The 26,616-nt window shown below is 42.7% G+C and overlaps 1 protein-coding gene across 1 annotated transcript in view; it reads right to left on the bottom strand.

The window, feature by feature from the left end:
- The window catches only part of FAF1 (Fas associated factor 1), a 256,577-nt gene that overhangs the window by 165,009 nt on the left and 64,952 nt on the right, over window positions 1-26,616 (bottom strand). Inside the window, exon 7 of the mRNA XM_066597616.1 lies at window positions 26,159-26,264. Within this exon, the coding sequence (XP_066453713.1) occupies window positions 26,159-26,264 (106 nt within the window). The remainder of the gene's footprint in view (window positions 1-26,158; window positions 26,265-26,616) is intronic.

The following is a 26,616-nucleotide window of genomic DNA, read 5'->3' as shown; positions in this document are numbered from 1 at the left end:
AAACGCCCGTCTGACTATGGCCTAAGGGTCATGGCTTGGTTGTAAATAAAGTCTATTTTCTGCTTTAATCCACTAAAACTCAACAAATCATTCCGTAACTTTAGTAGTAAAGCTAGCGGAAAACTATGGAAAGTCCAAAGGGGCGTCCAAACCCAACCTGCAAATCACATACCTACTTACTGCCTTTTTTGAGGTGCCAAATGGAATGGAAGTTTAAAGGGGTTTTCTGGGACTTAGGTCATCAATAACACACTGGTGTGAGTCAGACTCCTAGAACCCCGACAATCGGCTGTGTGAAAAGACCACAGCACTAGGGTGAACACAATGGCCTCTTCCCAAGCTTATGAAGAAGTCAAACTCATCGGACACATGGCCTTTGTGCAGTTCAGTCCCAGTGAATGGGATTGAGCTGCGATACCAGGCAATGCCGTTATGACATGTACACTGCTGTACCCGGTATACAACAAAGAGGCCACAGCATTCACCACAGTGCCAAGACCTCCTAAAAAAGCGGATCAGCAGATGTGCCAGATGTCAGACCCCCAATCTGTTATTGATGACCTCACCTAAGGATAAGTCAGCAATATCTGTATCCCAGAAAGCCCCTATAAATAATGGAGACCTCACAACACAATACAGCAATTTGCAGGCACTGGGAATATTTTTTAAAAACTTTTGTACCTTTTACCCAGCAAATGTATTGCTAATATTTTGTGTGCAGGGGCATTGCAATAATTTTAGAATCTAAAATGGAAAATAAAAGTTTAAAATGTATTGTCATTAAGGATGAGCAAGTATACTCGCTAAGGCACTACTCGCTCGAGTAATGTGGCTTAGACGAGTATCTCCCCGCTCGTCCCGAAAGATTCGGGGACTGCCGCGGCTGACAGGTGAGTCGCAGCGGGGAGCAGGGGAGAACGGACGGGAGAGAGGCAGAGAGAGATCTCCCCTCCATTCCTCCCCGTTCTCCCCCGCAGCTCCCCACCCCGCGGCGGCACCCGAATCTTTAAGGATGAGTGGGAAGATACCCGTCTAAGGCACATTACTCGAGCGAGTAGTGCTTAGTGAGTATACTCGCTCATCCTTAATTGTGATTTATAAAAAAAAATTAAAAAATTAAAAAAAAAAAAAAAAAAAAGTTAAATCTGACAGTTTCTCACCTTTTGTCTATTTTTCTTATTAAAAAAAACCCTGACATTGGAGATCTTACAAAATGACTGTAGCTAATGAGCTGCACTGCAGCCTGTCAGTCCATAAGAACACATTCACAACCACACGTTTATAGCTAAAAACTCAAAAATAACACTACTAACGCAAAAGGAAAAGGAATTAAATCTCCCTAGAATGCAGCTCGCCCGTCTTTATCACACATGAAGGCAGCTTTCTTGGTTGCTGGTTGGAAAGATAATATATAGAAGATCTTAAGTTGGTACAAATTCTTTAAGTAATTGGCATGTTCTTCCGAGGTATTAGAAGTTTAAGCAACCATTCTAGACCATGGACTTTTGGTACTTGCGCTACTCACTGTACAAACCTCTTCATTATTCGGGGGCCTCCGTTTAATCTATCATTAAGAGCCGTTGACCCAGAACTAAATGTAAAGCAGATCCTTCCTTCCTCCCATGCCCAGATTCACATGCCTCTCGAGCTGGGGATGCCCCGAAGCATTTGTAGCTCAACAGGGTTCCTCTAATCTCAGCAAGGCTCTGTGTAAGTGCACTGGGACCAAGAAATTCATGTTTTACATCTTTAACTAGGGACCCTCCTCCCCCTTGAGAAACACAAAGAAAGCCAGGGAAATGGGTATATAAATGTACAGACATCCAACGAATTCGAAGTTTTAACACTTTTTCTCCTCCCCGGGATGTTAAGTCTTTGGACTGTAAAACTTTTTGCTTTTTTTCTGTCAAAAACGCCTTTCATCAAAGTTGTAAACTTTGTATTTCTATAGAGAAATATATTAACAGTACAGAAACAAGAAAAAAAAGTGCACTGTTGCATAACAAAGTAACAAAAAAAAACTGTATATACATGAACATTCACATTATTCCTAAATAGCCCTGAAGTACAGATTTAAGAGGGTATTCCAGAAGTGGAAAAAACATATAATATTATTAGTTGTAAAAAGTTAGCACTTTCACCCCACTCCCACAGAGATAAGTCGCAGAACACATAGCAGTGCATGTTCCCGTCTCTCTTCAGGATCATGCATTAGAAATTAAAGGACATGGGGTTGGAAGGTAGAAGCAGCTTCTGCAGCGTCATACATTGTAGCAGGATGCTGGAATACCCTTTGAACCACTTTAGATACTTATTTTCAGTGATGGGACAGTTGCAGGATTTTGCCACAATAGACCTATTGGATGAAATGTATCACTATAGATGCAACATACAAACAGTCCACCAGCCGTCGGTGCTGCAAGAACCTAAAAACACAGGCTGGCCAGAAAACTGCCGGACATGCATTGATCAATCTGCTTATCAACCCATCTGTCAACCTACTGATTTGCTGAAGGCTTGCCGGATGTTTCGCCAATTTCAAAGCACATAAAAACATTTAGAGAAAAGTTGAATTAGTTTATGAAATCAGAAAAAATGTATCTGCTTTTTACCCAGAAACTGTGCCACAATGGTCCACAGGCTGTGCCTGGTATTGCAGTCCAAAGTTATTCATTTTAAAAGGGAGGCCCTTTAACCAGACAAAGAACCCAAAGCCAAGAGGTGCGCTGATTTTAGAAAGGAAGAAGAAGAAAGCCATTTTTCCTCATACAAGCACTTTCATGCAAGATACTATTAAAGTGGTATTCCAACATAAGGGGATGTTCACACTACCAGAAATGGCGCAGATTCTCCACAGCGGAAATTCCATATCATTACATCATAGATATGAATGCACCCTAAAGCGTTTATCGCCTATCCACTGGATAGGTGACAAATGTTAGATCAGTGGGGTCCGACCACGGGGACCCTGTATCCCCCAGCCACATAAACACAACTAGGAGAAGTTTTAATGCATGCGCCCAGCTCCCTTCAAGCCTATGGCACTGACGAAAACAGTTGAGTGCTGTACTCCGCCACTTTCATCTGTGTCATACACTTTGAATGGAGCGGCGGTAGAGCATGCACCCCACCTCTCTATTTACACTCCTCCTAGCTGTTGTCTTGCGGTTAAGAAGAACAGAGTTCCCGTTCTGGCCATTGGTAGGAGACGCAGCGGTCAGATCTCCACTGAACTAACATTTATAACCTATTTAATGGGCGATAAATGCTTCAAGTTGGAATACCCCTTTAAATTTCATGCAGGGAAACTAAGTTGAGGGAATAGACTGTTCTTGGTATATATGCAAAGGGTTCGCTCATTTTGACAGAACTATAAGGTATCGCTCAGTTTCTCTCACTGTCCTGCCTTCGGTAGTTTCACGCCGTCTATACTATGCAGAATTGATTTTGGACTGAACACTAAACTAACAACTTAAATCTAAGAACATCTTGTAGGTACATGACACGGACGCCCCGATAACACCCTCTCCAAATGTGATCTCTGCTATCTGCACCTCTCAGTCACCTCTACAGCAGATGAACTGTCACTTTATGCAGTGCCAGATAATTACTTTAAGATCCGATGACATGCAGAACGCACAAAGAGCAAGTCCTCATTAGTCTCGTTAATGCAAACAAACAAATAAATGTGCAGTTAATATTACATGTGACTGAAAGCCCCATCTGCGGCGAGGACCATGTCCCAGAAAGAAAGAATAGGGAAAGCACTGCCACAATTATTAGATAAGCAAAGGCGATGGGCATATGAAGTTCTCAATACGTATCAATGCAATGTCTTTAATTATAAAACAGTAACACAATTTTAATTACCCTATAGTACTACATAGAATCTCTTTCTCACTGGAGGACCCAGCACGGCCTTTTATTCCATGGACATCCGATTGATTTCAATGATAACCGTGTAATGCTTCATTTCTCCTGTGGAGGTGCTGCAGGGGAATTAAACACTTGCTACCAGATTGTCTAATAGACTACGGCTGACCTCGGGGTTCCTAGCAGCAGGACAATCATCAGGGGACCATTAATACTAAAGTGGATTAGACCAAACACCAGAACAAGAATCACATGTAATCAGGGCAACTTTGATAGTGAAGAGATTTTTGGGGGCAGACAGGTTTAGATACCTCATAGGTACCTCTTCTCCAATTTTCACATGTAAGTTTCTCAAACTTCCAGAGATATGTGAACAACCAGTGATCATTAGCTCTGTGGGTGAAAATACATTATTATGGGGATTTCTTAATGAATATAAATTCGTGGCATATTGCTAGATACTCCGTTGATATGTGATCAGTGCAGCTCTGGTCAGGTACCTCAGTCATAAGAATGAAGTGGATACTGTAATCATCTTTGGGGCTCACAACCCTTTTGGGTTCTATGAGACAGTGTCATTTTCAACTCGTTTTTGGTACTGCAGCTTAGTTATTTTGCCTCAATTACTTCAACAATGCAATATTTGATAGAGTAAACTGACAAAGGCGGCGCAATGCCTCAGAAAATTGGAAAGACTTGCAGCCCTTCAACAATTGCAATGGTCCAATCATTCTTGTAATCGATTGTAGGCCAGTGATTAGACCTCCATTAATAACTTATAGATGACATGAATTACCAATGTGTCATCAATCATTATTTGTATGTGAACCTAACAAGCAAGTCAATACATCCGATATATGCAAGATCTTTGGAAGGTACTAAATATAAATACAATAGCCTGCTAGACTCTTAAGGCCCATTTAGGCCGCCTGCAGACGGGCGGGTCGGATCCGGCGGCGAGAATTCTCGCCGCGGGACCCAACCCGAGCGCCTGCAGGGACGAGCACGTACTCACCCGCGCTTGGCGGCCCCGGCTCTTTCATGTGCCGGCTGCATGCGCAGACCGGAGCCGGTGGCTGGGTGAGTGACGTTTCTGTGCGAGGCTCTGCGAGCCCCGCACAGAAATAGGACTGTGGCCAAACCGCGGCCGTCTGCATAGGAGTGCGTATTGTAATGCACTCCTATGCAGGCTTTCAGTGGCAGAGATCCCGCGGAAAATCCCGCCGCGGGATTTCCGCCCATGTGCAGGCGGCCTTAGACAACGATTATCGCTCAAAATTTGCTCAAAAGCTGTCTTTTGAGCGATAATCGTCGTGTGTAACTGCACTGACATCATGCAGTTTTCATTCTACCGTCGCTCATAGTTCTCTTTCAGCATGCTGAAAGACAACGATGATCCTTATCAGGGATTCACAGCGGGATACAGCTGATACTATTGTTTCAGCTATATCCCGCTCCCTGATAACAGGCTGGGTATGAAGAACAGAGCGGTCCAGCTGTGTTCTCCATACCCCGCTGGGAGCACTCGGCTGTACAACAGCCGGGCGCTCCGAGCAGAGAACAGCTGGATGCAGAAGAAGCGGGGCCACCCCACTTGTTTTATGCATTCTCTGCTCGGAGCGCTAGGTTGTATAACAGCCTGGCGCTCTGAGCGGGGAAGAGCTGGATGCAGAAGACAAGCGGCGCTGCTTGTCTTTTGCATCACCCACTCGGAGCGCAAGGTGATCACTCAACGTTTGAGCAATCCCGTTACGCTGTTAATGGACAACGATTATCGCTGAAAAGTCGCTCAAAAGACATCTAAATGGGCCTTAAATGTGCCCATCTTTCAGTTTTCTGCTGCATGACGGTTTGCAGTACTGTTTGAAAACCATCAATTGGCAGAACAGCTGATAAGCAGGACTGCACACTGTGTTCTGACGGGGAAGAGCTGATAACATTGTATCAGCTGTTCTCAGCCCCACTGGCAGAAGAGCTGATAAGCAGGATCGCACCCTGTGCCTCCTGTCCATGGTGCTGAATTCTCCATGGGATGATTACATTGTTTTCTCTTAGCAGCCCATGGCGGAACAATGGAGCTAATTACACAGCTCAGACCTCATGCTGAGTTCTGTAACAGCTCCCAGAAGCTCATTTGCATGCAAATAAGGCTGATAAAGTGCTAATAACAATGAGTGCCTATTAGTACTTTATGCAAAATGATCGCTGATCTTTCAATCTTTTAAAGATGATCTGTGTGTGTAAATGGGCCTTTAGGCTTTGCAACAAAAATTTAAAAAAAAAAAAAACATCAAAAAGGTAAACCAATCCAAACATACAACTTTCACATGCACAGTCCTGTTTTGGAGATTGTATTTACATGACCACTGGGGAGCTGCCCCCCAAGTTAGTCCTCATGCTCACGGCTGGGTACCGGCCAGAGACCCTATATTCACCTGTCCAGATCCATGGTGTCTCTCAGCCGGCAGGTCGGCATGCATGCGCAGTACAGGGCATGGCGCTGCTGTCGCGCCGGCCATGACACAGATCTGCGGCGACTTGCCACAGGAGTGATAGCTTCCATTGACTGCAATGGAAGTTATCTGTGCATTTTTCCGCACAGAATAGAACATGCTGCAATTCTTCTCCACGAGCAGAAAATCACAGTTGATTTCCATTCGTGGGCAGGGAAGAACCTTAACATGGCACGTCTATGGACGGACATTGCTGTGGAATTTGTGGCAGGTGTCTGTCCATGAATTCTGCAGTGATAATCCGTCCGTGGGCATTGGGCCTTACTCAAGATGCCGCACATTGCATGTCCTGTTCTCACATGACAATAATGCCTGCTCCCCGTTTCCTGCCTCATAGTATCGGTACAATAGAAAAAACACCTGTGTGAATTAGCCCACTGAAAACAATGGATTATTACAATATGTGAGAGCTGCGAGTCTCACTTTTTTTTGGCCATGTAAATATGGCCTTAAAGGGGAAAAAAGAGAAAGCAAATTAATGCCAAACATTTTTTTATTTAAGATGGGAATCTAAGCTAGAAGCAGATAGGATACAATAATAGATTAACTTCATATAGTTTTAGCCAAATTCTAAGGGTGCACCCCCATGATTCGGTAACTGCATTTGGTTGAAACTCCACCAATCCACAAGAGCCAATGGCCATATGATATTGCTGAAAATGTCATTTGGATAATACAGTCATTGGCTGCTGTGGGTGAGCGGGCTCTAATGCCACATGATGTTTTTGTAATCTTCCACTACCTCGTTTTGTTAGGCCTGTGCTTGTTGCAGCCTCAGCTTCCTGTTAGATTATAGAAATAAACAAGTGGCTCTTGGTACACCCCTGCTGCAACATCTGGTTACATACCATACCCCCCAACATTTTAAAATCATGCATAGGACAGGTTATGCCCTTCCCTAAGAAGAGTAAGAAAACATCCCAGAAACTCACGCTTTGGGGCACATTTGCATAAACTTTGTAGTCATGCAAAAAAAAGTTGGGGAGGTATGGAGTCAAGCTGTCACTTTTTTTGTTTTTTAGGTTTAAATGATTTGGATCATCACACAAAAAGGGTTTTTCCAAGACTACAATACTGATGGCCTACTCTTAGGATAGGCCAGAAATATCAGATCGGTGGGGGGGACCTAACAGCACACCCTCCAAATCAGCTGATTGAAGGCGCTGTGGTGCTGCAACAAGCGCTACATACCCTTGTTTATTAGGTACAGTGCCGTACTCATAATAGTGGCAGTGCCAGGGATTGCATCTCTATCACATTCAACTGATTGGTGCTGAGCTGCAATACCAGGCATGGCCACTGCCAAACACAGAGCTGTGCCTAGGAAAGAAGGATGGGGCATGGCATTCGCTGAAGCGCAGCTGATCGGAAGGGTTGCTGGAGTCGGCTCCCTATCATTCTGCTAATGGAAGCCCATTATGAGGATAGGCCATCAGCACTGTAGTTTAAAAAAAAAAAAAACGATGTCCAGCTGGCCACATGCGACAGTCCACTTCTGGTAGACAGTAGGAAAAAATGCTAACAATTCAGCACTATAGACCAAAAAAAAAAGAAATAAATGAAAAAGAAAATAAACCTCCTAAAATTCCTGTGCACCTCGGACTATCGGAGAGTCCGTGCAAATAAGTGTGCCACTTGTAGGAGTTTTGTTTTGTTTTTTAGCTCCGATTTTCTGTTATCCCAGCTTTTATATATGGTCTCTAAGATTATATCAGGATTAGAGATGAGCGAGTATACTCGCTAAGGCACATTACTCGAGCGAGTAGTGCCTTAGCCGAGTATCTCCCCGCTCGTCTCTAAAGGTTCGGGGGCCGTCGTGGGTGACAGGTGAGTTGTGGCAGGGAGCGGGGGGAAGCGGAGGGGAGAGAGGGAGAGATCTCCCCTCTGTTCCTCCCCGCCGCTGGCCCCGGAATCTTTAGACGAGCGGGGAGATACTCGGCTAAGGCACTACTTGCTTGAGTAATGTGCCTTAGCGAGTATACTCGCTCATCTCTAATCAGGATCTTCCGAGTGCTCATAGCAAAGACCTTCATTGGATTGTTTTTGCTTTGTGCACCAAACTGACAGGTAAGTACCTATTAAGAGGACTCTTACAATTTGGCAGCAATCTGCAAAAATGTTAAAAACTTTCGTTTATCGCATAGAGGAAACTTCTTGGAAGTCCTCATTTGTTGCCAGAAGAACCATCCGGTATTCTGCAGGCCTAGTGACGAGGCTTACATTACACTCACTTATAACAGGAACAGTATGGGGTATTAGGCAGGACTATTGCCACTGTTTTCCCTAAGCATTATCTAAACTGCAAGAGTGGGACAAGAGCTGACAATTACTATGCAAATGGTATTCCTTTCCAAACAGAAACGAGCAGAAGACCGTCCATCCTCAGGCTGCTCAACACATGGAGCAGTGATCTCCTCCCTGGAGAAGACGGTTTAGGGAGATGACCTCTGATCATGGATGTCCCTTTGGCTCTATCTGATAGACTTAAGCTACCTAGGCCTTGGATGGGAACAGCTGCACTGGTGAAAAGTTAAAACGGCACTTCATCAGTGTCGCATCTAATCCTGAGCCCGGTACGAGGAGGAGAGAAGAGCAACTATCAGCGCCGGGACAATAGCATCTTCGCTGGTAGCAGATGCTTTCGCTCTTGCAGCTGTAAAAACGTAGAAAAATCCCAATCTGCTGTGTCTGGTCACGGAAGCTACACAAATCCCAGCATATGATTTGACACTCATTGCAGTTGTGTTCAATGCGGACTCATATGCTTGGCTGAAACACTAATAGAGATTTATTTGTATAGAGGCAGAGACATGTAATTCTATTAGACCGCAATATGTGCGACTTAGTATAAGAGAAGATCCTAAAGGTCCACACGCTACACAATACACTATTTCATAAACAAGAACGCCCGTTTTCAGAAACCCGATTTTTAAAGAACTGCACCCTCGAAAAGGAAAATTCAAGTTTGGGCTGAGAAATATAATCTATATATTTACAGACAGTCATTGGCATCAGAGTTGTCAAAAGTGACTTAAACTGATAAGGCTACAAAGCCGAACTTAGATCAGCATCACAATGAATATACACATTAGATGTATATCCACCGAATGCCATGATTTGTCTGAACTAATGCGTATGGGGGCCTCCTAACTGTCCCGATGGTCAATGGCTCTGAAGAGGAGGATGGGGCAAGTGAAATCCTTAAAACCTTATTTTTGGGGATGTAAGCCTGTTTTCTCCCCAACAACAATACCTGAACGCTCAGTTCAGTAGACATGCGTTAGGTCGGGAAAAAAAGGCCAGCGGAATGCGCATTAATTCGATTGACAGCTATTGAATGTGTATGGGTGCTGTAAGACAACACCTTTACCTATACCCTAATTAGGGAATACAGAAGTCATAGAAGGGTGCCCCTCACACAAGATTCCCCTATAGGAGTCAGAGTGGCCAGCCATTAAATATCAGTAATTCATTGCCCAGTGGACCTACCCCCATCCATTGACAGACATACATCTGCCCTTCAGTGGCTACAACCTGGGTAGTGTATGGCCGCAACCCAACTGCTAACCACATGGGTTCCAGAATCCTCTTCTCCAGCCTTTGCATCTTGGAGAGGCAACCGCTTTTCCTTTAATGCTGATATCCGGCACAAATTGAGGAAAGGTCTTCGCTAGGCTGAAACACTATTATTCTGGAATCATTCTGAAAATCTTCTGGATGGCGTATATGTGATGGCACGCTTACTTGCTTTATGGCATGGTTAACCAAAACTACTGAGTGTGCTGTGGATTTTCTACATATATAGGACTGAATTCAAGAATCCTTCCACAGAGAACTTGCAATTATTGTGCCGCACCGTTGTCAGAAAGCAGACCTGTGATGACCAGTTTATCGCTGGGCTGGCCGCATTTCCAAGAAGGTTTGTCATGTTAAGACAACCCCAAGCGTAATATCAGGGACTAGACCTGCAAGAAGTTACAGTCTTATAGAAACAGAGAACCAAAAAGCAGAAAAAGATCATATGGTCCATCTAGTCTGCCCATAGATTTCCTTTCTATATCTTTCTTGGAGGATAAATCGAATATGCGCTGTACTGGGCATACCTGAATTCATTTATTGTTAATGTTTCAACCACCTCTGTTGGAAGTTTGTTCTAAGCATCTACTACTCTTTCAGGAAATAATATTTTCTAACATTGCTTTTGATCTTTCTTCAACTATTCCCAGTTTTCCATCATGTCTCCCTTCTTCCCCCTGTAACATATATAAAGGTTCCCATCATGTCCCTCCTCTCCTCCTGTAACATTAATAAAGGTTACCATCATGACCTCCTCTCCCTTCTCTCCTCCTGTAACATATATATATAGGTTTCCATCATGTTTCCCTTCTTCCCCCTGTAACATATGTAAAGTTTTCCATCATGTCCCCCCTCTCCCTTCTCTCCTCCTGTAATATATATATATATATATATATATATATATATATATATATATATATATATATATATATATATATAAAAAGTTTTCCATCATGTCCCCCTCTCCCTTCTCTCCTCCTATAACATACATATATATATATATATATATATATATATATATATAGATATATAATATCTTTTCATCATGTTCCCCTCCCTTTTCTCCTGCTGTAACATATATAAAAGATTCCCATCGTGTCCTCTTCTCCTTCTTCCCTCCAGGCTTTACAATTTAAGTTCTTTAACTCTTGAGACCTTCCACCATTTTTGCAGCCAATCTCTGAAGTTGCTCTAGGTTATCAATGTCTTCCTATAGGCGATGTCTCCAGAAGTGAACACTGCATTCCAGATGTGGTCTCACCAGACCTCTATACAGCAGGGTCACAGTCACAGTCCCCCGCTTCTGACAGTCGAAGCATCAAGTAGAACCAGAAGAAAACAACTCCCAAAGTTCCCAATGTTTGTCATAGTGCCATATAGGGCATAAACAAAAGCTTATAGCCAAATTGTGGAATCCCCCTTTCAAGTGTACACAACACATGTAAACGCAATAACAGTGCGACTGTTACATTGTATCAAAGGTTCCAATTAACAAATCTCCAACCAGAGATGAAGGAATGCAGTTTTAAATGGGTTTTCTAATCTTAGACATTCGGATATACCATAAATATCTGGTACTGTAGATGAGGGCCCCCCATTCAGTAGCTAGGTTCAGGTCTAAGTGGTGGGTTCTACATCTATAAGACATTTATGGCATATCCTGTGGAGATTGTATAAATACCTCAGTTTAGAACACCTCTTTGAAGGCACCGAAGCAGCATGTATAATTTCTTTCTCATGGACCTTCCAACAACATTACCTTCCGCTATAGCGCTATGGCTAAGGGGTTAATGCCTTTTAACAAAAATGTCAAATTACTCAAGGAATTCTATTTAATAAAATAATAAAAAAAGTTACCACTGTTGTAAAATATTGACAAATACTTCCATTATTCAGTGAATTCTTCCCATAACCGTGTCCGCTGGTGCGGTTTTCTTGCAAACACTTTAGCAGTGTGAAGGTCCGTTCTTCTCTCTATAGCTTGGTGTGATCGCCCCCCAAACGGCAGCTTGATACCAAGGTCAAATGACCGAAACAGCAAGAACAAGACTATGCTATACCTCCAACACAGAAAACAAACAAGACGGGCAGAAGCAACCCAAGTTAGCTCATAAATTGTGAAAACTAAAAATGGTGAAACCTCCATGTTAACCAGAAGTAAGGACACCCTAAATTAATTGCCCCTGTCCTCTAGATAAATACATAGTAAGCACTGCAGATTAAACTTGAGGAAAGCACAACATGGCTGTAATATCACTTCGGGTTAGGGGTTACACCAGCGTAATGACATAAAAAACAAACAATACCCCATAGTGTTGACACAGATACACGATGTATTGGCCACCAGAGTTGAGACCTTATTTAGCAGAATTTTTGGTTCAGGCAGGAGACACCCGTGTCTGTGAAAGCTACAGAAAGGTGAGCGGTGGTCAGCGGAGGTCAACAGATGCAGTTGGATTTATTGCTTTTATTCTCACTTCTTGTTCAAAGACTACAACTGGTTCAAAGGTCACATGTCGGTCTGCCACTTTGCCTTTTAAAGAGGATATGTCGGCTTTACTAACAGATCTATTTTAGTAAATTCTTGCATTCCCCATGAAATGTCAATTATGGATCATCTTTTCTTAAAACACTTAAGTTGTGCCATTCCTCTAGAGATGTATGAGCTCATTGATCACGTCGTGTTACCAATTGAGAGTGTGTGCCTTCAGTTTGACACTACCCAATCAGAGCGGGCAGTGCCAGACTGTGTAGGGTCAACCACTAACCTAGAACACCCATACATACATTTCTATGAGGAATAATAGAGGAACAGCACAGGCCTAAGATATCGTCATCCAGGATTCATATTTCATGAGGAATACAAGTACACTATGTTGACAAAAGTATTGGGACACACACAGAAGGTGAAGACATTTGATTTTATTGACAACCTTTAATATGGTGTTGGACCACCTTTGACCTCAGTGACTGCAGTAAGCCTCCTAAGCCACTTTCTGCCAAATTATGATAGATCTGTGGAAGGATCTGCCTCCATTCCTCAAAGAGAGCTTCATATAGTGATGCAAGGGATGATGGGCGTGTTGGACGTTCCATTTCACCCCAAAGATGCTCGATGGGATTAAGATCCGGACTTTGGGCTGGCCAATAAAGTTGGCAGACGTTCTGCTCATCATACCAAGCCTCAACAATGCATACAGTATGACAAGCTGCTTGGTTATATTGGTAGACATGGAGCTGTACAAACGTATTGCCATGGGGTAGGTAATGCTGCATTGTCCGGAATGTCTCTGTACCCATTGGGGTTGAGGGTAGGCTTCACTATAACCAATGGCCCCTAGTCCTTTCCACAACATAACAGAACATCCTCCAATGTTCACTGTTGGTACAATGCAGCCGTGTAGAAATCACTTTCAAGGCAACCGTCACACCCAAGTGTGGCCATCTGATCGGGAGATGGTGTACTGTGATTCAGCTGTCCACAACACTTGCTCCCACTCATTTACAGTCCAAGAATGACACTCCAAGCACCATCGCAGGTGATCCTGAGCATTCACTGCTGTGATGTTGGGCTTGTATGCAGCCACTCGTCCAAGGTAACCCTTCCCATGCGGTTCCCTATGGATGGTTCTGGTGCTAATGGATGTTCCAATGACATGAGACCTCCTGAGTGAGTGTTTCAGCAATGTGCGCGATGCCTTCACAGCTGGTACAAGGCTTTGTTACCCATGTAGTGTTAGTTTACGAGGTCTCTCCAAACATGGCGGCACTGCACACCTACCAGATGCTTTCCATTTCCGAATAACATTGCCAATAGTGGACTTTGGAAGGTGGAAAAGCACTGCAATGTCTAATATTGATTGGTTGCTCAGGTGACATCCCACCGCCGTACCCCATTGTCAGCTCTGCGTCTGGTGGTTTCTGTATTGGGATATGCCTGTGTGATTTAAATATCCCCTTCGCCTGACAGCACAGGATTGGTGGGCGTCCCAATACTTTTGTCATCATAGTGTAATTACAAAAACAGACAAGTCAGAACAGGTGAAATCTCCCCTTTAATTTACAAAGGCATTCACATGGAGGGCGCCATCACACTGGCGAGAAAATCGTGCCATTTTCAAGCAATGCGAATGAGTGAAAATGCAGAATTGTGAAAACCAGTGATTTTCAATGGTTTTCTTCACATTTGCGATATTTTCATTCCTGCAATGTTGCGGGGAAGAGAAAAAAAAAATCACTACATGTTTTATCTTTCTGCATTTTTTTTTTCCGTATCTCCCATGTTTCCCTATGGAGACTCTTATTTAATCACATCGCAAAGCACAAACTTGCATTTTTTGTGCGATGCGTTTTTAATACAATAAAGTCCTATTGACGTCCACATAAAAGAAATGGCAGCAAAAACGCGTGGAAAAAAAAAAAACACGACGAAATCGGAGGAAGTGGCAGCGGTGTTTTTTCAAGAAAAAGCATCGCTGACACTCGAACATCTCATGAAAAAAAACGGCAATTTTGCTGTGATTTTCTCGCAGTGATATCGCGATCGCCAGTGTGCAGGAGCCCTTATCCTTGCAGCCAATTAAGTAGCCCATACATCAAAGAGTCCGCCAGCGATTCCTCCCAACTCTCCATTTACTCGGTCTAGCGCAGGGACATTGGAATAAGCCACTGTCGGGTTCCTCTGGGGGCAGTTTATGACCTGATGTCTGATCCTTCTTTAACCCAAATTCTGCCATCAGCAGACAGTAGGGGGCGCCCCTCCAAACACTTTAGATATTAAAGATTTTAGCGCGGCTATAATATACCTAAAACCATGACTAAGTATACATTTCACTCGTTTCCAGTTTACTGAAAACAGGACGCATTAGTTGTTACATTTAGGTTCATACTAACTCTTTATGCCACTTGGCGAGGTCAAAAAAGAATTTACCACAACTTCTATGAGTTCCTCATCTAACCGAATGATAAGGCTGATTCTTAGAAGTTCTAATTATTGTCTAAAGGCTCTTTGAGATGAAATGATTATCGTTCAAAAAATTGTTCAAACGAGCGGAAGCGGGCGATAATCGTTCAGTCTGAGCGCACGGAAACGACCGGACGAATGGCAATCGGTCACTTTTTATCCATCATTTATTTTATGCAGGCATAAAAATAATCGTCGGCCATTCACTTATCGTTCGCTTTAAATAGCGCTCGTTCCGTCCTTCTCATTGACAACTACAGCGAATGTGAACGACGGAACGAGTTCTGTGTCTGCCCGAGCGAACAGGCGAGCTCTGACGCCATTTGCTTGATATAACCATAAACGTTTGGAGTAAAAGGACCCTCAGGTTGAGGGCCGTTAGCTTTTTGTGTAAGTTTATATATTTTGCAACGCCTAAAAAAAAAAAAACTTCACAAAAAGTGCGTTGTGATCTACTTTTAACCCCTTAGTGACGGAGCTTTTTTGCTCTTTTCCATTTTTGTTTTTTCCTCCTCCCTTTTAAAAAATCGTAGCTCCTTTATTTCTCCATCGACGTCGCTGTATGAGGGCTTGTTGTTTTTTGCGGGACGAGATATATTTTTTAATGGTGCTATTTATTGTACCAAATAATTTACTGAAAGACTTTTTAAAAATTCTAAGCGGAGAGAAATGGGGGGGGGGGGGGGGGGGGGGGAAACGACATTCCACCATCTTTCGGTGCGTCCTGTTTCTACGGCGCACAAACTGCAACAAAAACGATCTGATATTTTTATTCTATGGGGCAGTGCGATTACGATACCAAACTTATATAGTATTTTTTTTTTTTAAAGATATTTAATTTTTTTCAATTATTTTCTGCGGTCATTTTGTGCGCGCAATACCTTTTTTATTTTTTCGTCGACGTAGTTGAGCGAGGGCTCATTTTTTGCGGGATGTTCTGTAGTTTCTGATAGTACCAATTTGGAGTACATACGACTTTTTGATCGCTTTTTATTGCGTTTTTTTCTGGGAGACAGGGTAACTAAAAAAGTGTATTTCTGGCGTTCTTTATTTTTTGGACGACATTCACAGTGCGGGAAAAGTAATGCGCTACTTTGATAGATCGGACTTTTACGGATGCGCCGATACCAAATACATATTTTTAATTTATTATTTAGATTTTTTAATAATGGATATGGCAAACGGGGGGCGAATTTAAACTTCTATAACAATTTTTTTTTTTTTTTTTACAATTAAAAAAAACTTTATAGATTTTTTTTTTTTTTTTTTTGTTTATGCTTTGATCGCTCCTGCAGTATGACGTAATGCTACAGCATTACGTCATACTGCTTTTTCACAGGCAGTCTATCAAGCCACCCCACGGGGATGGCTTGATAGGCAGTCTGATAAGGTATCCCTGGGGCCTTTCTAAAGGCCCCCGGCTGCCATGACACCTGCACGGCTCCCCCGATCTCACCGCGGGGGGCCGTGCGGGACCCCCGAACGCTGTTCGGGGGATTTAAATGCCTCTATCAGAATTGACAGCGGCATTTAAAGGGTTAATAGCCGCGATCGCCGAGCGCGGCTATTGCCCGCGGGTGTCGGCTGTAATAAACAGCTGACACCCGCACTGTATGGAGGGAGATAGCGGCGCTACCTCCCTCCATACACGTCCTGCAACAGCAGGACGTAGTTTTACGATAGCGCCATCACTAAGGGGTTAAGACTGATTTTGATTATGAGCTTTTAAAATGTTAGAAACTATACGTGATTAGATCAAAATTGCATCGGTTTTATTGAAAAACCTTAAAAAGAAAAAAATAATTCAGATTTACTCAATTAATGGCTCAGTTACATGGGCATATTTGGCCCGCATATTAAGCATGTAATCAGTACACAGCCAATACACATATAATGCGCATATTTGCTGCATATGTTGAATCCCAATAGTTTATATTGGTGTGTATTATGCAAATACGGGTCAAAATAGGCTTTTCATATGCATGAAAAAAAAGCAGTTGTGAGTTTCCCAATTGCAGAGCATCTTCCCATAGAGTCTTCTACTGGTCCACCTCTCTTACTCCTCCTGGAAATGTATGAACACACGGAGTGTCTCCTTGCATGGAATGACACGGTGAGCATTGTGTAGGGAGATGCCCGTTGAAAAGGTGAATGGAAATGTCATTAAAGACTTTTAAGAAAAGATGCTCTACAGGTGTTCCTTTAATCGGGGATGTCAGTGCAGTACGTCCTCAGATACGTCAGCAGAGCTGTCAAGTCCGACCTGTGGCTCTTCTGCTATAACTCCTAGCATGCGATGACCGATGGCCGGACAGTCACAGGTTGGAAATCACAGCTCTGAACTATACACCTGCCAACTTAGGGTGCCATTACAGAAGCGCCACCAACACTCGCTATTAACCCTGAACTTCCCAGGCTGCGCTTAGCATTCCAACCGCAGCCTTGCAATGACCGTTGAACCACAAGTACCAACGGTGGCTGCTCGCACTTCCGAAATCGCACTCTAAAGCGCCGATAACCAGGTGCAATTTGCCACTTATCAATCTAAACCGAAGCCTCCTGCATTCTTTCAGAGCAAGTGTTTCATGTTGGCAGAAGCCTCGGTGATTGAAGAATCTAGAGCATTAAACAGAAGGAAGGGGAGGGGGTGCGACCAAGCCTTCTGCTAAAATTTTACACATCTACAGTAATAATAGAGTTAAAAAGAAAAAGAAGAAGAAGAAGAAAAAAAAGTATATTCTAATTATCCAAAGTAAACAGAAGCAGGCTGGAGAAAAAGCGGCCGCATTCATATTAAAATGGGGGGCGCCACTTTTAATCAATGCGATTCGTCCCTGGGCACAATGCCTCCCCACACTAAACTCGGTCAACTGTTGCTCTTGCTTAAATATTCATACCTCTTTAATAGTGCTCTTAAAAAAACCAAAAAAAAAAAAAACACCAATTGGCTTTCTACACATCCGCGATTCTCACACAATAATGCACTTTTTCTAAGAAAAAAAAATAAAGAAAAAAAAAAATCAACACATGATATGAAAGGCTTCTCAGGCCTTTTCTCCTTTTCACAGCGCCTACGACTGTTTGTTGTAATCTGCCTTCACATTCTCATTGATACAGAACAAACAAGGGGGAGAGCACTATCAAAAGGGGGCTCAGTGTGCAATGGTTCCTCTAGAATTAATTTAGCTTCTCCAAATCCATTGAGCGCCTGGGTCCCCCCCCCCCCTCCCTCCCTTTCTATTCTCCTCGATATTCTCAAATCATTTTGAGATGAGTTCAGCCCACCGCCTTTGTAATCCCAGCAAAAGCACTTAAAGTGCTCAGTAGGTGTTCATCACGACCATCTGGTCAAAAGCAAAACAAGCTGCTGATTCTGTCTTTGAATGGAATGAAGCAAGTGTGAATTAGCCTCTTCAATTAGCACGATTACAACCTGTCAAGTACATATTGTTAGGCGGGATTATTACAGTACTGGTCATTGCAATTATTCCAGCGGAGGGTTTTTTTTTTTACTCTTCTTACAGTTCGGGTTGTCATAACTGAGCACGGATCTCTGGCAGGAAGTCCTTGTAAGAATGTGGAGGGAAACGATGGAACTGCAAATGCTCATACCTCGCGCCTGGAACGGATGCATTTATTATGTTAAGATGACATTGAAAAATCTAATAATTATACAAATTGCTGATAGGACTAAAAAACAAACTTTTCACCTTCACAATATTAAAAAAAAAATTAATTTTATTCAAAACAAAAACAAAAAAATAAAATCAAAGAATAATGAAAAAACCAAAATATTTGTTTAAAAGAAAACTAGAGTGGGTGAGAAAAAAAATAAAATTATAATTATAACCTTTCCTGTTCTAAATTCAGTATGACTGTATTCTAATTAGACTCTTAGAAATAAATACTGGAGAGAGAAAAAAAAGTAAAAGATTAAATTAAAAAAAAAAAAAGAAATTAAAAGAAAAGAGTATTTTTTTGTATCTTTGTGCTTAAATCAATCAACTAAAGTATCGGATTTTTTTACATTTTGAGTATTCTAACTTATTTATAATGGACGTATCTTGCCAAAAGATTTGTGTTTAAAAAAAGGCAATGTATTGGGAAAGTATTGAGTCTACTGAAATTGGAGAGAGAGAAAAAAAAAACAACAAAACTTGGAAAGTTTTATTTGTAGTCAATATCAAGTTTGGCGTGGGCATAAATAAATATATATTCAAAGTTTTCCTGAAACCATGTGTTTAACCTGTTAAGAATCTATTTAGCAATTGCTACATTATATATTATATATATATATATATATATATATATATATATATAAAAATAAGAACAGATGTAGTAATTGCTAAATAGAGACTTAACGCGTTAAACACGCGGCTTCGACAAAACTTTATAATTGACACTTTACAGAAAAAAAAGCCATTGATTCAGTCAAGTTAAAGTTTACTGCATCCGTGCATCTAAAACGGACATTATGACATCCACAAAGTGTACATCTCTCTCCCAGCTGCCGGACGTCTGGCACAAGCATTTATCAGTTTACTAGGTGTTTCTTCCAGTATGATGTGTATCTATGATCTTCCTCAGTATAGTGAAGCCGTGTGATTGATGATCTACTTATTTCGTTTAATTGTTTTGTCAGCTTTCAAATCATTTACATAAATAAAAAATTTAAATTAAAAAAAAAAAATTAGAAAGAACTAAATTGCATTGTAATTTGGAAGCATAATGAAGAGCCCCGTCGCCTACCTTTCGCCCCATAGGCTAAGCGAACGCGCTGTGCATTTAACATTATAAAATCAGAGCAGGCGGTCTACTTAGCAGTGGCTGACACCGATGGGGGAGGTAAGTACAACACTTACACCCCCGGACCCAGCGGCTCACCTACTGTCACCCTTAAGAGTAGATGGCAGATTCCTTTAAATTCACCTGCTGGAATAAACTACATTATTTTGCACCATGCAGCACCGAGCTATAAACTGACTAATCGCCCCAACCCTCTCCTCAAACTTCTCTCATTGATCACCTTTTCTGAATCATTTCTTTCCTGTATTCCGTCTACCTTCCAGCAGGTTGTCACTGCGGTGAATGCAGATGTCGCTGTCCAGGGAGCCCCTCAGTATCGTCCAGTAACAGTTGTATTATTAGGAGTATTTGCTTTCTACCCACTTCCATCATGAAATCTAAATGACATTTCCAAAGTAAAATCTAAGGAACTTTCCGGAACAAAGTCTTCTATATACAGTTGAATCCGTTTATGGATATTAAGTGATATTACTACATCTCTATAAGACTCAGGTCCAGGCTAAATACTAAAGTGGATTCTGTCTATTGCAAGTCATTGAACTTGACTCTTCACAAACGCTCCTGTAGCCACTTACCACATATATATATCACTATACTGCAGGATGACAAGAGGAAGCGAAAGGGTTGAAAAGACAATTTTGCAGCCGGCAGGAAATCTAAAGGGTCGTTATATTTGTTGCATTGTGTTCTTCCCATGTATATCTTACTATGCAAACAGATGGGTGGCGAGAGACAGTAGCGCAGAACGGAAAGGAGCGAGGAGACATTTAAAGAATATTAATTTGGCTCGTTAATAATTGATGTAGTCATTTTGAATCTTTCTACATAGAATAGTGCGTGTGAGTAGATTGCATTAACACTGCTTAAACATTTCAACTTGTCAGAATGGCCAACTCCATTTTTGATATATTTGCAGTATTTCCCCGTCGAAACAGTAATAATGGCAAAATAAATATGTGCCTCTATTTTATAATCACTAAACATTAATGAATATTTTATATCTTTTTAAATCTCATTGTTTAATTTAAAAGGGTGAAATTAAGTCTCCTTCCAGCAATATGCCAATTATCTCCTGATCAAACAATAACCCGGCCATTATACTACGGTCTGTTTGTATTTCAGAAGCTAATTTGGAGTTGCAGAATGGGCCCTGCCGGAGTTGGAAAAGAATGTCATATGTTGCCCTCTTGTGGCCAATGGCTGCATTGCAGAAGCAAAATTTCCAAGATAAAATCTATAGTGACAGAGTAGCTGAATGTAACATAGATGTAGACATCTTTAGTTCCTCTTATTCGTTATGAACAGACTGATGTCACATTCATATACAGAAATCCATTTAGGAGTCATTAATATAGTAAATTAGGCAGGATCGCTATTCTGATGTTTTTAGTCTGATCGGGGCTTTATCATCAGATAAAGACTAATGAAGAGGCGTGTAGTTGCGGAAGCTTGAATATATCGGGGGTTTTTTGTTAGCGAATAAAGGTGTGGAGTTGGAGTCATAGAAATGTACCAATTAAGACTAATTATTAGAGATGAGCGAGCACCCAAATGCTCGGGTCCGCGTTAGTCGAGTTAAGCTTTTCGTAAAATTCAAGAGCTCTACTCGAGTAACGAACCCCATTGACTACAATGGGAAACTCGAGCATTTTTGTATGTGGGACGCCGGGTCCCGATTTTTTTTTTCTTGGTTCGGTTCGTCTCTCTCTGCCAAAAAATTTGCCATTGACGCGCGCTGCATCGCGGCGGGGAGGGGCCAAAACAGGCACATCAGAGCGGGGAGGAGCCAAAAACTGTGGCGGGGGTCGAATACGGATTGATGCTCGTTCGAGTAGCAAGCAGCATCGAGAATGCTAATACTCAAATGAGCATCAAGCTCGGCAGAGTATGTTCGTTCAACTCTACTAATTATATATATAATTTGTTGCAGATTTCCTTTCATTGGAATTAAGGAATGTTTTGCAATATCCTATAAATATATGTTCCATTCATTTAAGCCCCTATTATTCATTAAAACATTGATAACTAGATGTGGAATATAGGATGTAGCTTGGTTATTTTATCATAATGGTGATGCCTGACGTTACCATTGTAAATTCAGCACTTGAGTCATATAGGCCATATATATAGTCAAAGTTTGGGAAAACTGAAGAGTCAAAATTGGAAGTGTGGCTTAGAGACTCCATGGCCCTGCTGTCAATCTCCCATACTTCACAGTATACCAACGCCCCAAAACCACCTACCTGGGTTAGTCATGTGACAGGGATACACACAATACGATATTTATTCTCTAAAATAGAATAAGGAACACATTTCTAATTTGATTACTTATTGCAACTTTGTACACCTGGACATTTTCCGGACACGTGTTATCAGCAGCAAAATCTGCTTTTTGGTGTTTTTTTTATAAAAGGGAAAATGTCAGCTAATCCTTTGCCTTATTAGTTTACAAGGCAAAGTGTATACTTAGGGGAGGCAATTTCCTAGGTTCCTAACAGCAAGGCTCCGTTCACATGGACATTTAAGCCACAGCCCGATACTCATAGAGCAGCATGCAACTTCTTCTTGCAGAAGGAACCCCAACCTTCTCCGTTATACAGTAGGTCAATGGCGTCCATGGGACCAGTTTGCCACAGGTCAAATCTAACACAATGTCATGGCTTCTGCTATCAATCGATGCCAAGATGCCAGTGTACACAGGACCGTATAGGTGACAGTTCAGCTCAGTTGGCCCTTCTCCATTTACTTCATTGGAGTGAAGTCCTATGAAATCTACACTTAATACATTTTCTTAAAGCGACCCTCTGGGCCTGGAGAAACAAAGATGGCCACACCAGCTTCTCTGACTGCCTAATCATTAGCTTAAGACACTACACCTGGTTTGATTAACCAGCGCTGGCCACATGAGCCGCACCGACCAGTCAGATCAGCATGTAGTGTCTTTGACTACTGACGCATACTATATACAGTGTGTATCAGGTAGTCAGAGAATCTCCAGGCCCGTGTGGTCACTTTAAAATGATGAGCTGTGCCAAATGACAAACTCAGGCCCACTTCAGCTAGGGCTACACCCAAGACTAACATATAAAACCCCAAAATACCAGCTCTGGGAGCGGCCTTGTATAAAAGAAGGAGAGCGGGAATCCTACCCAGTTACCAAAAATACCCGGACAGGCCAATATTAGACGGGAAATGATGGCGGATGAAGAGAAGGAAATAAGACCAACAAAACTTTTCTGTATTAAGAAAAAAAACTTTGGAGATAAAAAGTTATTCTGTACTTTTACATAAAGCTCAAAAAGAGAGTAAATGTAATGGATTCAACACAGCAACTTAATAGAAGGAAAACAGGGCCACCTAAGATGCCAATATATACCAATTTTATTAAAGGGGTTCTGACATTAGAAAAGAAATAATTACTTACCTATTCCTCCCCAGGGAGCCTTCTCACCTCATCCTCTCCTGGCTCCTGCCGTTCCCCTGTTTACCTCACCTCCAGCCGTCCGGATCCTCTTCTCCTGTGACATTGTATACATTGCCGGCATTTTCCTTCCTGCAGGTCAGTGTACCCAGTCACTAGTGACGTAGCGTTCACAGCTTAGCAGGGAATTCCGAGGTATTCCCGGGACTGCGCATACGCTGCCTCGCTGCAATAGTACATAAACTCCCGCAGCGAGGCAGTGCAAATGCGCAGTCTCGACAATAGCCCAGTATTCCCTGCAAGGCAGTGAACGCTACGTCACTAGTGAGCGGGTACACTGACCTGCAGGCAGCAGAATGCCAAGAATGGATGCTACATAACAGGAAGAGGAGAATCCGTCCGGCTTGCATTGACGTGACCCGAGGGACTGCAGGCGCCAGTAGAAGATCGGCGAGGAGAAGATGCAGTAAGAACACTGATGGGGGAGGAATAGGTAAGTACTAGTAATTATTAGGAAATCATAGTACCGGTGTTTATGGTGGCGCAATGCGCCACACAGCTCTGCTACATGGTACATCCATTATGATCCACACACACACACAGCTCCACTACATGCATCTGGATTCCCACAAAAGACAAACACTTGGCTCCTTCCACAGAAGTGACGTCCCCACAGGTCCTTCAGCCCGCCGGATCTCTGTGGTGGCGGCAGGTCGGTGTCTTCTGTGAGGACCGCTGGGTTGTGTCTGAGATAATAACCACTTAGTTGTATTCTCATCGTGTTGTTTTTGTCCTCCCCTTTTCAAGAATCCTAATTGTGTTGTTCTGTCAGTCAGGCTCTGTGTTTTATATATCCTACAGGACCTGTGATGACATCACCAGGGGGCAGAGCATGAGAAAACCCCACATACAGTACTTTCTACCAAAGTGCAGAATGGCTCCTCCCACAGCAATGACATCACTACAGGTTCTTTAAGCTCACCGGATCTCTGTGGTGGAGGTAGGTCGGTGTCTTCTGTCAGGACTGCTAAGTTGTGTCTGAGATAATAATAGATTAGTTGTATTCTCATTGTGTTATTTTTCTCCTCCCCTTTTCAAGAGCCCTAACTTTGCTGTTCTTTTGTCAGTCAGGCTCTGTTTTATATATGTTGTAGGACCTTCGATGACGTCATCAGGGCCCGAAGTGATGACGTAACCAGGGGCGGAGCATGAGTAGCACTCACATACTCACTGACAAGTGGTCGTTAGTAGTTTGATTAATTTTTTTATGATGACAGAACCCCTTTAAGTGAATCAATTAATTAAATTAGTTAGGAAACTGATATATATTGGTATCTTTAAGTGGCCATATATTCATCCTACTATGTTGGATTATTGAGGGTGGTGTGATTGATCTAGACATTTTTTTTTCCCTTTCTTTCTTTCTTTGGGCTTTGTATAGGTTTAAAAAGTGTAATGGATTGTAATACCTATTTAATTCATCCAAATTATGGTTGACAGAGCCATCCACCCTACGCATCCATCTGCCAGTCCCCGTCCCATGCATCACTCCGCATCTGCCCCCCACGACCCCGTTCTGTCCCACGGATCCATCCACCCCACGCCGCACCACGCATCCATCCCCCTCGTCCCGTCCCACACATCCATCCGCCCCCGCCCCACACATCCATCCTATGCATCATCCATCCCTCCCTCTGTCCTATGTATCATCCATCCCTCCATGTCATCCATCCAGTGCTGGTATCATAGATAATCTGAACTTGGAGATCACTGTTGCAGGGTGAAGGTTACAGTTTTCATAATATACACCCCCAAAAAAATAAAAAAGGTTGCCACTTCAAACTCTCCGAGATGCCCATCCAGAAGTCAAAATTGCCTTAGATATAGCTGAACACTTCAAAACACTTCCCCTTATTTGAGAGGTATGCTATTTTTCCTCTGTGACAGCATGCAGCACACGTATGCCATCTCTTTACATCTGTGACACACTCGTGACTGTATCCCAGAACAGAGCACTAGGAACACGCCAGTGCTTAAACGTCAGGTATTAGCGGGGTTGTCCAGTTACCAGATACTATTTTCTCCACACCACCAACTGTGCTAAAGTACCATCCTCTGCTGCCACAATCCAGCGATATATAGCCCTGCCGTCCTACGGGTGTTTATTGTTGAAGATGTCGTCACCAGATATCATGTGACGGCTGCTGCCAATCAGAGGCCACAGCATCACCACTCTGAACTGCGGGCATAATGGCCCCCAAGACATGAGCGCTGCTGCAGGGAGAACAGGTGGTTATGCTGCAGCTTCTGATTGGCTGCAGTGGTCACATGATATCCAGTGGCATCATTTTTAACATCACGACGACAGCGGAGCTACAGCGCTGGATCGTGGCGACACAGGACTGAGAACTACAGCTAACTTTGTTATTTCAGCACCGCTGGTGTTAAAAGGAGCAAAGTTGCCTGGTAACGGGACAACCCGTCTAAAGTACAAAGCATCCTTTAAATACATTTAGAAGTACCATCTGTACAGAACCCCAGTAACTGCTTCATAAGAACACTAGTCACAAGTCTGCCAGTTTACAGAAACACTTCGAGCTTGTCTGGGACTGAGTTATAGATGACTTATCCGCAGGATAGGTCAATAGTTGATTGGCGGGGGTCAGCCACTCAGGATCCCTGGTAATCAGCTGTTCTCCACCCCACTATCAGTGTGTATGGCAGGAAGCTGACAGCTCCACATACAATGCAGCGGCCCAGATTAGTAATGCGGACATGTCTCCCATTGTATCCAATACCAACCCAGGTTGCAATGTGCCAATTTCCAGCTCGGTGCACATTGACAGCAGACTGAGATCAGAAGTGCTGAGTGGCCCCCAATTATCAACCATTGATGCCCTATCTTGAGGATATACCATTAATAACCAAGACCCAGACAATCCCTTTAAATTTTACAAGAGACTTTATTACTGTTCAAGCCCCACGTCTTGGCTGCGCCTCGCTCACCTCCTGTATAGTGCAGTTCCCAGAGAATTGCAAGTTGTATTCCCTCTTGACCTCGCGGTGAGTGATGATCAGCATATAGTTCTGATTTAATGACTCCTGTTGAGAGCTGAGGGAATAAGAAATAGAGACAGAGTCAGTGAAGACAAGTATCGGCACGCTCCGCCAGAGCGGCATCCTTCTGGGAGGCCCCGGACTGCCACTCCGACAAGCCTGGGCACACCGCACTCCCAATCAGTGGAGCTGCTACTGTACTGACCAAACATAGTCAGCGTGTCCTATGAGCCCGTTACTTCACATAGCCAACACTCACATAATTACTACATCTAATTAGTTAAACACGTACAAGCAGCCTCTCCATAAGGTCCGGGACCACAGTCACCAACCAAGAAGTGCTAAAACACATAACATGATGTCAGCACCCAAAGGACAGGGAAGGGCCCAAACTACTTGTATGTATC

This window comes from Eleutherodactylus coqui, chromosome 3 (assembly GCF_035609145.1).
Source record: "Eleutherodactylus coqui strain aEleCoq1 chromosome 3, aEleCoq1.hap1, whole genome shotgun sequence".
Taxonomy (NCBI): Eukaryota; Metazoa; Chordata; class Amphibia; order Anura; family Eleutherodactylidae; genus Eleutherodactylus; species Eleutherodactylus coqui.
The sequence above is the reverse complement of the archived record's forward strand: the minus strand, read 5'-3'. Positions and strand labels throughout refer to the sequence as shown.